The sequence below is a fragment of the Nelumbo nucifera genome, chromosome 4 (genome assembly GCF_055504915.1).
Source record: "Nelumbo nucifera cultivar China Antique chromosome 4, China Antique-T2T, whole genome shotgun sequence".
Classification (NCBI taxonomy): domain Eukaryota; kingdom Viridiplantae; phylum Streptophyta; class Magnoliopsida; order Proteales; family Nelumbonaceae; genus Nelumbo; species Nelumbo nucifera.
In genome coordinates, this window is record NC_142652.1 from 39932684 (window position 1) to 39947912 (window position 15229).

A 15229-nucleotide genomic window follows, 5' to 3' on the forward strand; every position below is an offset into this window, starting at 1 on the left:
AAATGGAAGAGGTGTCAAAAGTTAAAAGTCTTAAAATTCAAACACATGAAATCTGTGGAGGAATGGTATGGAGCTGAGGAAGGTGAGTTCCCTTGCCTTGAACAGCTTAGCATTAAAAATTGTCCCAAATTGAGACACCTACCTCCTTTCCTTCCTACATAGGAAAAATTAAAACTAGATTCCTGTGATGTTTTGCCTAATCTCCCTAAGCTTCCAGCACTTCGGGACCTAGTACTTAATAACTGTAATGAGAGCTTATTAAGTTCCATGCGTCATCAATACCCTTTTCTTTCCTCTTTGGAAATATCAACTTATGAAGATTCCATAACCTTGCCCCAGGCAGTGCTACAACCCCTTTCCTCTCTCAAGTGTTTAAAAATCATCCATTGTCCTGGTCTGACATCCTTTTCCAAGTGGACTGCACAGCCTCACCTCTCTCGAGATACTAGAAATCATCAATTGTGTCCAGCTTAAATCATTTGATGAAGAAGTCGGAGTTATGCCACCTATTCTTAAACATTTAATCATTGCTGATTGCTATAATCTAAGGTCACTCTAGAAAGGAATTAGTAAGCATTCTTTCTTGGAGTATATCTCTCTTTCAAATTGTGCTCAATTGGCATTCTTCCTAGAAGAGGAGAAGTTGCTACCTCCCTTGCTTAAAGTATCTTGAACTACAGGATATTAGTTACCTGAAGTCCCTACCAAAGGGTCTGCAGAACTTATTATTTCTGAAAGAATTGAATGTTATCAGATGTTGTAGTATCATGTCTTTGCTCGAGGAGGCGAGGAGGGGATGTCCACAAGCTATCTTAGCAGATGTTCTTTTGAACTATGGTGGGGAAGATCGGCACAAAATATCACGCATCCACATATTTATATGAGGGGAAATAGAAGAATTGTTACAATGGAGCCTGTTTAAATGGATTGACAAGGTAGATTGATGGCATCAGAGATTACGTAGCTGGGAGCACAAACCTACAACTCCAGTAACTTTTATCAGTTGGGAGGTTTCTAGAACTTTGATTAATCACCGATATGCAAAATCAGCAGGTTCGATCTTTCTACCTTTTCTCTTTTTCAATTTTAATATTTATCTATGTTTACTGACTGCTGCAGTGAGTGGCAAACAGAGCTTGAAGTATGGCAAGTGGAAGAAATAGCAGAGGTAAGTATTTTCCTTCTTCCCTTGTTCCTCAGGTTTTTAATTTCTTTGTTTTCCTTTTCTGGTAATGTGTCCCCTATTAGAAAAATTTCAAGATCAAATGTTATTTTTACAAATTATGGTTGGTTTGATTTGTTTTGGGCCTGAAGTTGAACAGTTTCTTGCACATCAAATTGAGGCTTGGCTACCTTGGCATTGCTCCAGGAAGAAAATGGACTCCAATATGTTAAGAATCCCTGAGTTTTTTCTTTTCTTTTTGTTTTGAAACTACATGATTGAAATAATTTCAGGACTTATCTTCATAAACTTCATATTCAAATTAAATTCTTGAGTTTTAGTGTTTCTTAACTCCATGCAATTGTATTTGTCCACTGAGTTTGGTAAGTTAGGTTTCTGATCCAAACTATTTGCTCCTAACTGAGTTTTCAATCTTTGCAACCTTTTCACATTTGAGTTGCCTCCGTATTTGGCAAGATTAGGAATTTTTCAAGTCTCATCTTTCAGAAGAAAAAGGGTTCATATTTAAGCTTTATGAGTCTGATTGTGCATCTCAAGTTCATAGTTTAAGCCTATAAACAAAACATAAAATATTGAATTCAGAGACCTCATTTTGGGATTTGAGCTCTCGTGGACTGGCCTATACTCAAGCAACAAAGTTTTTGTAGCTAAGAATAATCAATAGCATTCAAAGGAAATAGTTGAGAATCTGAAATAAAGTTGTGAACTGGAAATCAGATCAATGTAAGGCTCGTATTCCTAAACATTACTTTAGGGTTTAGTAGTTATATATAACCCTGAGATTTGAGGATACTACTGTAATTTTAAAAACTACTTATATATACCTTTTAGGATGGCCCCACATCACACAAATAGACCCTTGGTTAGGAAACATTTAGGGCTGTTTATAGTTATCATTAAATATTTTTGTAATCCCAAGTTTACCCGTCTACTTTAAAAACACTATTTATGTTCTTCAAATTTCTCAACCAAAATAAGCCTTTGCAACCTAAAACTTGCGACCACCCCCAATCTATGTTCAAACACCAAAGTAAGAGATCTCACTGCAGTCCTCATCTCTCTCTCTCTTTTCTCTCCCTCTACCACTATTCTTGGTTCATTGCACACAAGTGCTTCTGCTTTTCAAAGTATCACAATCATAGAGAGAAAGCTGTAAAGAAAAGGAAACTTACCCTCTGTCCTGTCGTAGATTGAGGCCAACAGGGAGATACCCACCGAGAATATCAAGAATCTATTTGTTCTATGATGATTAAGAAAAAGAAAAAAAAGCATTGCAGATTTAAGTATATATTTGGTTTCGTTTATGTTTTATCATTTAGCGTTTATACTTTATTTGTTGGTAAAACTGAGAAAGGTAATAATTATAACTGTTTATAACAATTAGGCGCCACTAGGCACCACATCAGCGTAATAGTGAAAAAATGTCTAACCGTTTGTGGAAGCTTTAAAAAACAACTTCCCCAAATGGTAAGCGTGCATAAAAACCGAAGTCCACTTTTGTTATTTTCGATCTGTATGAAAGAACATGAGAGAGAAACTGCTGAAGTGGCACCTAAATGACAGTGTTTATTAAATAAATGCCTACGGAACCAAACACCCTCTATATCTGAAGACATCATCTCTTGTCTGGCACCGAAAAAGTTTCTGAACAGCTCTACCAAGCATGATACCACTTGAAATCGTAGGAACCGGTTAAAATCAGATTGCATTTCATTTGCTTCAACTTAAAACCTGAAGCCCAAGCCCCACTCTTACCTGCTTCACTGGAAGAGATCTCTGTCCCAGTAACCCAAAACAGAACTTGGAATTAAAGGCTTCCGTGGTTGTTTTCCTTGTGCTTGCAAGGGTAGGGTCATGTTTTGAAAGTGTAATGAACAGTGAGGGACACTTTTTGTCCTTTTTGCTTTATCCGTTAGACTTAACCTTTGAAGGTCAACAAAGTACATAGAAGTAGTTTTTGAAATGGTTATCTCCTCCATTAATAGAGTATAATTATATTTTGATGGATGATGCATGTGGAGTCCAGGTGATTCAGGTGCCGGGGGAGCATTTTATTGTAAGGTGCCAACCAGTGGGTTGGGGGATGGGCTACCCCTGGTTTGTAGCCCTTCTGAAGAAATAAAAAAAGGGATCTGATAGGTTCGGGAATTCTAAACTGGAAGAACTTCGAGCTCTGCTTCAAGGTCTCAGACTGGCGCAGACATCAGAATACAGGAACCTGCTTGTAGTAGGGTATTCAAAGTAAAAACATTAGTTGGTTAAGAGGAGAAAGGAGAAGATCTTGGCATTTTTAAGACATCTGATTGGTGAAGCATGACACTTGGCCATTAGTTGTTTTTGACTGGATTCCTAGGTTTACTAACTATATTGTTTAACTCTCTAACCTGAGAGTGAGTTAGTAGGCATACTTCCATTAGGGGTGGATACCCTTTAGACTAAAGAATTCATACAATTTTAACTCTATTTGGAGCTGTGGAGCAGCAACAATAGGCTGGCTCTTTTTGTAATATATGAAAATAGACTCTACACATACCTTTTTGAGGTGTAACATACATGCTTGTATATTGTGTACATGGTTCTAACTCATTAACCTTATAAAATCTTGTTTCTAGTGAGACTTCATCCCTCTCTTTGCTATATGGCTTTATAAGTTACTTTATCAATTATCAGGAAAGAAAGAAAAAATGATTAAGGTTCCGTTTTGGAAGAGTGCAAATGCCAGTTCAGTTTTGCTAATGTTTGGTAAGAGTGCATTTATGTCTTGAAAATGACAGCAAACACAGATTTCAAGACATGTTTACATTCAAAATGAGAGCTGTAATCATTTATGGAGAGAGAGAGACGAGAGAGAGAAAGAGAAGAAGAGGAAGATATGATTGAGAGACAAAAAAACCAACTCCTTCTGGCTGCCGCCAATTTAGTTATTTATATTAACTTAATATAAAAGGAATGGGAGATTACAAGTATGCCTTTGGTGGCACTCCCTAGAAACAAACTAATAAGAAAGAAAGAAACTAACTGACTGACAACATCTTAAGATGACAACCCACTAACAGCAACTATAAAATAACAATTAAATAATCCTCACAACACTCCCCCTCAAGTTGGGCTGAATATGTCTATCATGCCCAGCTTGTCACATAACTCATTGTGCCACGAGTATGAAAGCCCTTCTGTGAGGACATTAGCGAGATGTTCCTTGGAGTTGACATAAGGGATGCAAATTTCCCTTTTTTCCAATTTTTCCCTTATGAAGTGTTTGTCCACCTCAATGTGCTTGGTTCTCTCATGTAGGACAGGGTTGCTGGCGATGTTTATGGCTGCCTTGTTGTCACAGTAAAGAGACATAGGATTATGAACAACCCCAAGCTCCCCTAGAAGATTTTTTAGCCAAAGGACTTCAGCCACTCCATGTGCCATAGTTCTATATTCAGCTTCAGCACTTGACCTTTCTACCACACTTTGTTTCTTGCTTTTCCAGGTCACTAGATTTCCTCCCACAAATGTGCAATACCCACTCGTGGACTTTCTATCATCCACAGCACATGCCCAATCAACATCTGTAAAGACTTCCACCTTTAGGTGATTATGTTTACTGAATAGTAGACCTATTCTGGGATAATTTTTTAAGTATCTAACTCTCTCTGCTGCCTCCATGTGTGGTTTCTTAGGAGAGTGCATGAATTGGCTTAGAACCCCAACTGAATAGGCAATGTCTAGACGGGTTATGGACAAATAAATCAGCTTTCCCACTAACCTTTGGAACTGTTTCACATCTTTTAGAGGTTCACCATCACAGTCACCCAACTTGTGATCAACATCCATGGGAGTATCTGTTGGCCTTGCACCTAATTTGCCTGTGTCTTGTAATAGATCAGGGGTGTATTTCCTTTGAGAAATGAAGGTGGTCTCTGAAGGAATTCATTATATTTTCCTTGGGGTCAGAATTAGAAAGGTGGTCCCGAGTAGTACCGGCAACCTGAGTATCTTGGGTTGCCACATGTGCTGTATTATGTGCTGTGTTTTTAGCCTCTTTTGGGAGTGCTTATTGGGAAAATCGCTTAAAACATTCCAAAAGCACCTGAAAAAGCAATTATGGGCATTTTGGTAAAAAATCCCCAATAAGTGTTTTTTCAATAAGCCCATTTTGAAGAAGCCCAAATTTTGAGCTTTTTAATATGCGCTTTTCTGCCCATCTTGGCCCTAAAAAATCCCCTATGAAAGAAGCACTTTTTCATCAAACACTCATAAAATGCTTATTTAATAAGCATTTATTTAAACAATAAACACTCCCAAACACCACATGGCATGACTCACAAATACACTTTTTAATGTTCACTTGTAGAGAGTTCAACTCTTAATGTGGGCAATTAAATGCACATATTCAAACCAAACTTCCAATTTTACAAGAGGGAGTTCTATATTTGTTCGGTTTCTCATCAAGGAGGATTATTGGATGAACATGAACAGCATACCTGGATCTACTCTCTTCGACAGATTAGCACGTCTCTGGTCAAGAATGGAGGCATACCCTCATGTTCCATGTAATTGGCTTTCCATGCTATCCTTTTGAATCTCAAAAAAGTTTTATTAACCGTTGTTCATCATATTTGATCAAGTTATTTTGGCTCAACTTTCAGGAGTGGAAGAAACTAAATTTGTCAAGGCAACCATGTGGTACAAGTACAGAGGAGATATCTATGGATAGATGAGGAGTATTTGTTTGACAAAAATTTCCTACTAAATATTAATCCATACAGATCAATTATCCAACTTGATCTTTCTGCTCAGTTGGGCTTGCAGCTTTGGATGTTGGGACTGGAAATTCTTACATGACCCTAAATGTGGTTGGTTTGCTATGATCTATGGAGAAAAGCCAACCAATGTGGTTCTTATGTATTGGATAAGTTGTCCCCTGTTTTAGCCAACCAACATTGTTGTTTCCCAAATTCTGTAAATGTCTAAGGAATGGCAGCTGACTGGTCTTAACTGAGAAAGGTCAGGTGTATGGGGAATAATACCACTGGTCATTTTCTGTTGCATCTGAGCAGAAAGAAATGGATGAATCTTTGAAAACAAAGCAAACCCAAAGGAGGTGATACAATACAGAGTTTAAGGTATGCTTTGCTTGCGGTTATCTGTCCATTGTTTGTTGTTTAGGAGTAAACTATATAACAGATTTATTGATAGAGACATTTCGTTTGCATAAAGGAAAGCTTACACTAGTGACAACCATGTAGTCTAGATGGTCAGTTGGCATCCTCCCATAACATACATACATACCCAAAACAATCCTTGTGAAATTCTTCAACTAAATATTTTTATTGTACTTCAGATTATCTGTTTTTAGAGAGGGCTAAGGATGACAAGACTTCAACATTTCCCATGTTGAAGAACTTGTTTAGGTCTGATATTTCTCATGAAAGATCTATGAGGCAGTGTTCTTCAACAGCTTATAAACATCACCCCTGTTCTTGAGATCAATGGTAACGTCCAAAGCTGCCGCAACGCCAGAAGCCAACAAGTAGGAAATTACCTGCTCAACTTAATGGATATCAAGAAAATGAAATTGCCACATGGGGGATTGTTAAATCATACTTCTGGAATAATTAAAATAAAAATTTAACAGATTTATTGTAAATACTAAATACTAGGAGAGATTGGTGTGATGCACAGACTGGTTTAAAAGATGCACATGTTCAATGAGAAATTGATTGTGGGCGAGTTTAAAGGAAACCGCATTGGTTGTGTGGGTGAGTTTAAAGGATCCCAATTTTTTCTTCAGAAAATCACAAAAGACCAAAAAATTTTGATGGGGTTGGGAAGCAAAGGGTAGAGAAAAAAATAAGCTGAGTTGGACCAAGTTAGCAACATAATTGGATCAGATGGGATAGGTTTTATTGGATTCCAAGTTCTGATTCATTCATTCATTCATTGGTTCTTTTTTTTTTTTTCTCTTCTTTGTGTGTGTATGAGTCGATTGACCTCATAAATTGTGATTGAACAAACTTCCACGTTAAATCAGGACACGGGCCATCCAAATCTGGGAGGTCATTTTAACCAACAGATTGGCCATCAACGGAATCCAATTCCCCATCAAAAGGTAAGATCTTTTTAGGCCAAACCCAGGATAATAGGGCTTCTCCTTCAAATAGTAGTTCCTTCTTTTTTTCAATCCAAATTACAAGTTCTCTCATATTAGGCCTGATCGTTTTAGCCCAGGTCCTCATAAACCGACCAAGAAATTCTGGGCCTAGGAAGCCATATTTCTTCCAGACCTGATCCAGCCCATATGTGCAGACTTTATACTTGGAATTGAGTTTTACTTTTGAACATAAGCCCAATGAAGGACGGGCTTGATACCAGGCCAACCCAATCTTTTAGACATAAAGCTCATAATTGCTCTGTTTTGGTGGATCTCACTAATTATGTCAAACTCCTAAACCGTATTTTTTTTTCCTTTTCGATCTTTAATTTTAAGGCCTTTGTATAGATATAGTTCATTTTGCATGGGAAGTTTGTTATATATGGAGCTCCAATGCTTTGTAATTTATATAGAACTTCTCTCCCTTAAAATGTTTTTGCCCACCAATGGAAAAAGGAAAATCTTTACACATCTCCCTTGTGGATTTGAAGCAATTCATGAATATAATTAGCTCAACTAGTCTGATCTACTCTCTGATCCCACAGTAAAAATACATACAAAATAATATAAAATACAAGGTTTTTCGTTCAACATATTTGTATTTGTACTCCTAAGGCTCAGTTTCGAAAGAGTATAAATATAAATACTCACAGTACAAATGTATATAAAATAATACAAAATACAAGGTTTTACACTCTACATATTTGTATTTATACTCCTTCCAATCTGAGCCTAAAGAGCAATGTCTAACCACTTTATTTTGATAGAAAAAGAAGTCTTGAGCATGAGCTGTGTCACCCTACTAAGCAATCCACTCAACTTGATGGAATTTAAAACAGAAAAAAAAAGTCTTTAAATTTCCAAACATTGTATCTTTAGAGGAAACATTTTTAATGCTGAAAAAACATGATACTCAAAAGGCTTTGACCAACCAGTGCCCCTCTCCTAGATGAATTTTGATGAAAAGCCACCTGATTGGTTACCACTTCTGATAGTGGTTGATTGGTTATAAGGCTTTCCGGCTTCATGTCTTTCCGACATCATAGTCGAACACTTATTGAGGAAAAAATTATTTGTGCTACTTATTTCTATGGTTCAAAATATTGATAATCTTTGAGTCTGGAGAGTTTTTCTCGAACAAAACTCTTATATTTTATATTTTCGGTTATTTTACAAGAGAACTGCCCCATCACTGGTTACAGTTTCAAATAAATGAAATCATGTAATAATGTTTATTTAATTCATCATCACTCACCCTGAAAACCAATACATATCAGTCAATACACACCATATATATCGATATTTTGAGCCTTGTTTATTTCTCACGTAGCATTTTTCCATTTTCAGCTAATGCATCACAAGATGAATACATTAATAAGAATTACGAATTATAATAGTTGAGAATGAACCCTTAGCTTAATAAGAGAAGAACTGCAGTGGAAACCCTTCTTTCCTTGATGAGAACGATAGATGCAATTTGCTACACCAAAGAACTAAAATTATCGTTTCCTTGGGAGGGCAAGAGATGAGAGCACAGACCATAATCCCATGCAAAAGAAGCCTAGTAGAGACATTTGCTATTTTAAAGAACTTGTCAATAGATTCAAGGTCCTCTTGCCATCAATAGTATAGCCGAATCCTGCCCCAGCACCACTGGCTAACATGAAGGAAATGACCTGCTCAAATCCATGTGTGTCAAACTCTTGAAATTAAAATGTAAAGCATGTGAAATTATCTTTAACGGTATGCATAAGGTTCTAAATATCAATATGCTCAATACGTCAGTAGTATCAATACTTTTCTTTTATTTTTTTTTTCAAAATTGATTCAGGGGGGGCAGTTTAAAGCTCCTCCACCCCTTGAACCGGTCAGAACCTCGATACACCCTTTGTAGGGGTGTATCGAAGGGCTCCTGGTATAATACATATTAGTTAATATGGGCTGATACGTGCCGATACTTTAAACCTTGGGTATGCATGAAATTGTAACTTATGTTTGTAAAAGGCTATAATTTTATATGGTACTAAATAATGATTTTACCAGTATTGATCATAAAAGATAATAATAATAATAATAATAGCACTAGTACTAAGAGTCCTTATTCATCTGTGGAAGTTGTGCACGATGTTGGGGTACTCTACAGAATGGGAATTTTTGTTTTCATTTATTTTTGAAATTGCCACATCAGCAAAAAAAGTTGGTTTTATTTCAAAAAAACAATAAATGTTTCCTAAAACATCAAAATGGAGAGTACTGGGGGTCTTAACAACATAATCTGATTAGAGAATTAACTAATTCAAATTCCAGTTTGAATTTTGGGATCAATCCTGACTCGTTGGCTGTCCTTAGGCGCAGTTTGTTTGCAAAACAAATTTGCATTGGTGTAAATGCATGGGAGTACAAATGGGTTGTGTGTAAAATTTGGTTTAACTTTGTTTCAAGTTTGACTTTTGTTATATCCATTCATGAGGCTTTGTGGTTGCAGTGCAAATTTCATTTACACTTGTATAAATGCATGGGAGTGTAAAAAGGCTGAGTGTTAATTCCAATTTATTTTTGCTTCAGATTTGACCTTTCTTATTTGTTTTGAAAAGTATAATAGGAGATAAAATGGTGTGGTATATGCAAGAGAATGGAGACAAGAGGAAGGTGCTGCAAATTTTGCATCAGTTCTTGAGATGCTAAATTTGCAGTGCCAGTAAATATAAATGAGACAAAAAGTAAAGATTATTATTATTACAAACAAATAGGTTTAAAATTTGCATTTAGTTCGGATTTGCACCACAACCAAATGCAGCCTGAGGAGTAAAATGGAAAGTAAAATGATGTGGTCCCTACTTTATTTTGAAGAGAAAAGGTAGGAGAATAGTTTTTGTTTGGGAGTATTAAAACAAGTAAAGTGAATTGATCCCCACTTTATATGAAGAGAATTAAAGTAGAAGGTGGTGCAAACTTTGCATCAATTTTTAGTATACAAAATTTGCGATGTTTATGGGTATACAACTATACATAGCTCTTTTACCAAAAAAAATAAGAGTGCAAGTTAAGGTTACAAACAAGTATATACAAATCTGAACTAGGTTTAAAATTTGTATCCAGTTGAGATTTGCACTGCGTAAACAGAGCCTTTCTGATGCATAGACGGATTATTTTTCAATGGTTTGATTTTCACTTGGTTGTAGAAGTTCTGAAAAAAAAAAAGATTCTCTGACTATTTCAGCCATAAATTTTAGGGAGAATGACGGTTCAGCCCAGGGTCAGAATTTTTTAGGCCCAAAGTATAGCTGGGGTGAGTACCAGTTCCGAATTGATGCCAATTCACAGGCAAGTATTGATGTATAGAATAGGGGTTTTTGGCATTTTGAATGTTTATAGCTCTGCAGTGGAATTCAGAAATCTGTATTGGGGCTGTCCGTACTTCTCTGTAAGTTTTACGGTTGGACTCGCTTAGGATCGATTGAAGTTTCTGCGCTTTGGGTCTAAAGTCCAACATAAAAGTGTGGATCCTAGAATCCACACCTTGGGCTTAAGGACCAATATCTCATATATTGCTCCATTTTCAAACAATAAGGCTATGTTTTGTTTGAAGGAAAATATAGGGAAAGGAAGGAAAAAATAGGAAAACCTTTGTTTCTCTGTCTTTTCCTTTCTTTTCCCACCTTTTCCTTCAAACCAAGCATAGCCTAAAGGTTTAACGGACTGAGCCTCCACCTAATTAAATGCATTCTGTCTATCTCTTACACCTAAAAATAAATAGTGGATTATCTGCTAAGCTTGCATTTGGTACTTCGCTTCGTAAATCCTTTAAATGGACCCAATTAGGAGCAATTTTGCACAAGCACCGGAGCATGATCAGATTAATATACAACTTGATTTGGAACATTTGATTGACCCGATTTCTGCTCCAACAGATCTTTTATTGAATAATGGGTTCAAATAGCCCAGCATACTCTCAGAACTATGGGGGATTCAAGATCCACCATTTTTTTTTTCACGAGTCCCATAGTTCCAAAGACCAGATCAAATTTATTAAGGCCCTGGTTGGCAAATCTTTTTAAAAGATCTGATGGGTTTTTAGAAGTTCAGCAGATTAAAAACAGTCTTTTTTTTGTTTGGCTAGTAAAAGCCCACTAGATTGGAAGACAAAATTCCAAAAAGACCATAAAAGCCCAGAATGGTCTACATTTGATAAGCTGAACATGAAGTTTATAGTCTTTTTGAGCTTTGAGCTTCCCGATGTATGTGGCAAAAATTTGAAACTCGTGATACTTCTGCGACAGAGGTACGTTTCTTATCATTTTCTTCTTTCTTCTTCTTCTACTAATTGAAACGAGTTGGAGCTGCAGGAGAGAGAAGAGGAAGGAAATGGTTCGGAAGAGGTGATTTCTACCCAATTTGTCGCTGCAACTCGTTGCAGGCAGAGTTTCCTCAAAAAATGAAATGAGCAAGATGGGGCATGATTATTTTTCAAGCTACAAGCTACTCAATTTTTGTGCTATGAAACTATTTTTTCATTCTAGAAAGAATGTAGCCCTTGGCAAGAAATTTGTAACCTAACACTATAATGTTAATCATTCATGCTTAAAATGAGCAAGAATTAAGAAAATGAGGCCCACAGCAGCGAATCAAACATGAACTTGCCATTTATTATTATTTTTTTTTTGGGGTTCGTGAGGCGACTAAATGTGGGTTGCCTGTCGGTAAAGACCTTATCAACTAAGCAAGATTTTTTTGTTTTTTTGATTAATCACCCATAACTTCCCCTTTACCCTTTTTTTCCCAAAGTATTGATTGTCGGACTTGATTCCGCATCAATGCTGGAGCAACCCAGCTAACACACCAACGAGTCAGCCCTCGATTGGCATCTTCAAGTTGATGGACACACTAAGAAAAATCAACTTATAAAACAAACAAAACCTAACTTGACCGCAACCATTGGCCCAATCAATGAAAATACTATTGGACCATAATACGTGAATATTAGGGTGACTGTCATGTTAGCCAAAACCATCAAAAGAATAGTCAGACTTTAAACAACAACAATAGGTTGTTTAATAGGTTAAATCATTTTACTTGGGATCATAAAAAATATAATATTACTCTCTCTAAATCATTGGTATATGCACTTATGCAGTAAAACTTTCTTCTTTCAAAAAAAGAAATCTTTCAAAAAATAAAACTTTCTCCCCTCCTAAGTCAAACATCCCTGTTTAAAAATATAATCTAGCAAATGTCTGAAAATTAATCGCTCCACTACTGTTGTGATGGCAAAAACTATTCCTTGAGAGATGATAATATGGAAAAAACAAAGAAAAACAAAGAGAGTAAGCGATGACTTTGTCTTGGTCCGAAAAGAAAGGAAAAAACTCTATGGTCTAATTTTAAGGGACTCATCTAAATTACATTCCATATCATCACAAAGGCACAAACTCTACAACCTTGGTCCTGTATTTCTCTTTTTTTCCCAAGATATGGAAAGAGGAGTAGACATAGTTGTATCCCCAGTAATTCAGGCTATCCTTGAGAAATTGGGTTCCTCTGCGCTACATGATTTTGGATCAAGATGGGTAGTTAAGAAGGAGCTAGGCGAGCTTTTCAATACGGCCAAGTGAATAAAGTGACTTCTTGATGTCTTGGAGGTAAATCAAATGAAGGATGAGCTTCTGAAACTTTGCCTTGAAGATGTTCGCAATAAGGCTTATTACGCAGATGATGTGTTGGATGAGTTCCTGTATGAAGAAAAATATCGAATTGGAATGAGTGGACAGGTAAGCTCCAACTTTCTCTCCTTCTCCTTAAATGAAAACCAAATATTGGGTCGGCATGAAATTGCCCCTTTCATCACTGAAATCAATGAGGAACTAGTTAGCATTGAAAAGGAGCTCAAAAGCCACTACTTTGACGGGTTAGCTGAGAGTAGGGGCCATAAGATGCTACTGAGACTACAATCCATTTCATCAACTAGTACAAGGCAGCATACTGGTTCCTCAGTTGATGAATCTGATGTTTTGGGGAGACAGGAAGATGTAAACCATATAAAAGGCATGTAGATATCTAATAAATATGATGAGAATAAGGAGATTTTTTCTGTGGTTTCCATTGTGGGCATGGGGGGTTTAGGTAAGACCAAATTTGCTCAACTCATTTACAATGATCCAGATGTAGAAAACCATTTTGATGTGAAGGCATGGGTTTGTGTCTTTGAGTTCAATGTTATAAGGTTAATCAGATCAACTGTGGAGTCATTAACTAGCAGTCCTTGTGGTTTAACATCCTTAGATGCACTACAAGTTAAGCTTAAAATGCAATTAGGAGAGAAGAGAAGTTTAATTGTGTTGGATGATGTATGGAGTGAAGATCGTCAATATTGGAATGATCTGCTAGTTGCATTGAAATTAGCAAAAAGGGGAAGTAGAATTTTGGTAACCAATCGAAATAGTAAAGTTTCTACCCTCATGGAATTAGATGAAACTTATCATTTGAAAGGTCTGTCAGTTGAAGACTCGTGGTTGTTGTTCAAAAAATGCATTTCTCTTGATCAAAAACTTGATTTTTATCCTAACTTAGAATCCCTAGGTAGAGAAATTGTAAAAAAGTGCCAAGGATTACCACTGACAATAAACACAATTGGAGGCCTTCTGCAGGGTATTATATTAGATGAGGATGAATGGCAATATATCCTAGATAGTGAGATGTGGGACATAAAAGAACGTGAGATTTTGCCAGTTCTGAGATTAAGTTGTGATCATCTTCCACCACATCTAAAACAATGCTTTGCATACTGCTCACTATTTCCTAAAGATCATGAATTTGAAAAACAAGATTTAGTTAGTCTTGGATTGCTGAAGGATTTGTTCAATCTAAGAAAGCAGAAAGAATGGAAGACACGGGTGGATAATATTTTGATGATCTGTGGCATAGGTCTTTCTTTCAATATAAGGCGCAGGAAAAGCCATGCTTTGTGATGCATGATCTCATACACAATTTAGCTCGGTTGGTTTCTAAAGGTATGTGTTTTAGAATCGAAGGTGGAAAATCATGTGCAGTTTCTGAAGGAGACCGACATGTTTCATTAGTTCAGCTTAACTATAAGCAAAGAAAAGATTTCCTTGGTTTGGACTCATTTGATTAGACAAGAAAGGAACTCTGTAAATGTAAGAGATTATCCACACTTCTCTCATATTACTCAGAGTGTAGTATTGATGTATTAGAAAAATTGAAATGCCTACATGTTTTGAGTTTGTGCCTCAAGAGTAAGAGCCTTCCAGATTTCATTGGCAATTTGAAACACCTTTGATGCCTCATCATTTCTGACAGTCTTATTGATATATTGCCTGAATCAATCTGTAACCTCTATGACCTGCAAAAATTGAATCTAGAAAGTTGCATTGTACTTAATGAGCTGCCAAAAGGCATATCAAACCTAATTAATCTCCAACATCTATTGATGAATGACAACTTGTGGCGATACCATAGACCAGCAAGAATTGGGAAACTGACATGTCTCAGAACATTGCCTTTGTTTGTTGTAGGTCGACATGATGGCTACAGGATATGAGAGTTAAAAGGATTACAGAACCTCCAGGGGGAACTTGAAATCTGCAATCTAGAAAACGTTTTATACAATGAGCATGAGAATGTCAATCTACTGCAAAATAAAAAGATCAAGAAATTGACATTAAGTTGTAGCAACAACATTGAGAATATGCGAAGAGAAATGGCTGAGACTGTGCTCAAGAATTTACTACCACACAAATGGCTGGAGCATCTCAATATTTATGGCTATCCTAGTTCTATATTTCCATATTGGAACCTCTCAGTCTAAACTGAGAGGTTGTTTGGTTCTTCTGTTTTCCTAAACACTGCTAGAAGTTGTTTGGTTCCAGCTATGAAACCATGGC

The 15229-nt window shown here is 36.6% G+C and overlaps 1 protein-coding gene and 1 long non-coding RNA gene across 2 annotated transcripts; both read left to right on the top strand.

Moving 5' to 3' along the window:
• Positions 1-221: 221 nt before the first annotated feature.
• Positions 222-6326, top strand: LOC148792213 (uncharacterized). The gene is made up of 2 exons (XR_016085349.1): positions 222-5727; positions 5824-6326. It is a non-coding gene; the product is annotated as an uncharacterized LOC148792213 (long non-coding RNA).
• Positions 6327-12976: 6650 nt separating this feature from the next.
• LOC148792214 (putative disease resistance protein RGA3) lies at positions 12977-14293 on the top strand. Its single transcript, XM_088903754.1, has 2 exons — positions 12977-13370; positions 13449-14293. The coding sequence occupies exons 1-2, from the start codon at positions 12977-12979 to the stop codon at positions 14291-14293; spliced, it is 1239 nt and encodes a 412-aa protein (XP_088759880.1).
• The last annotated feature ends 936 nt before the right edge of the window (positions 14294-15229 follow it).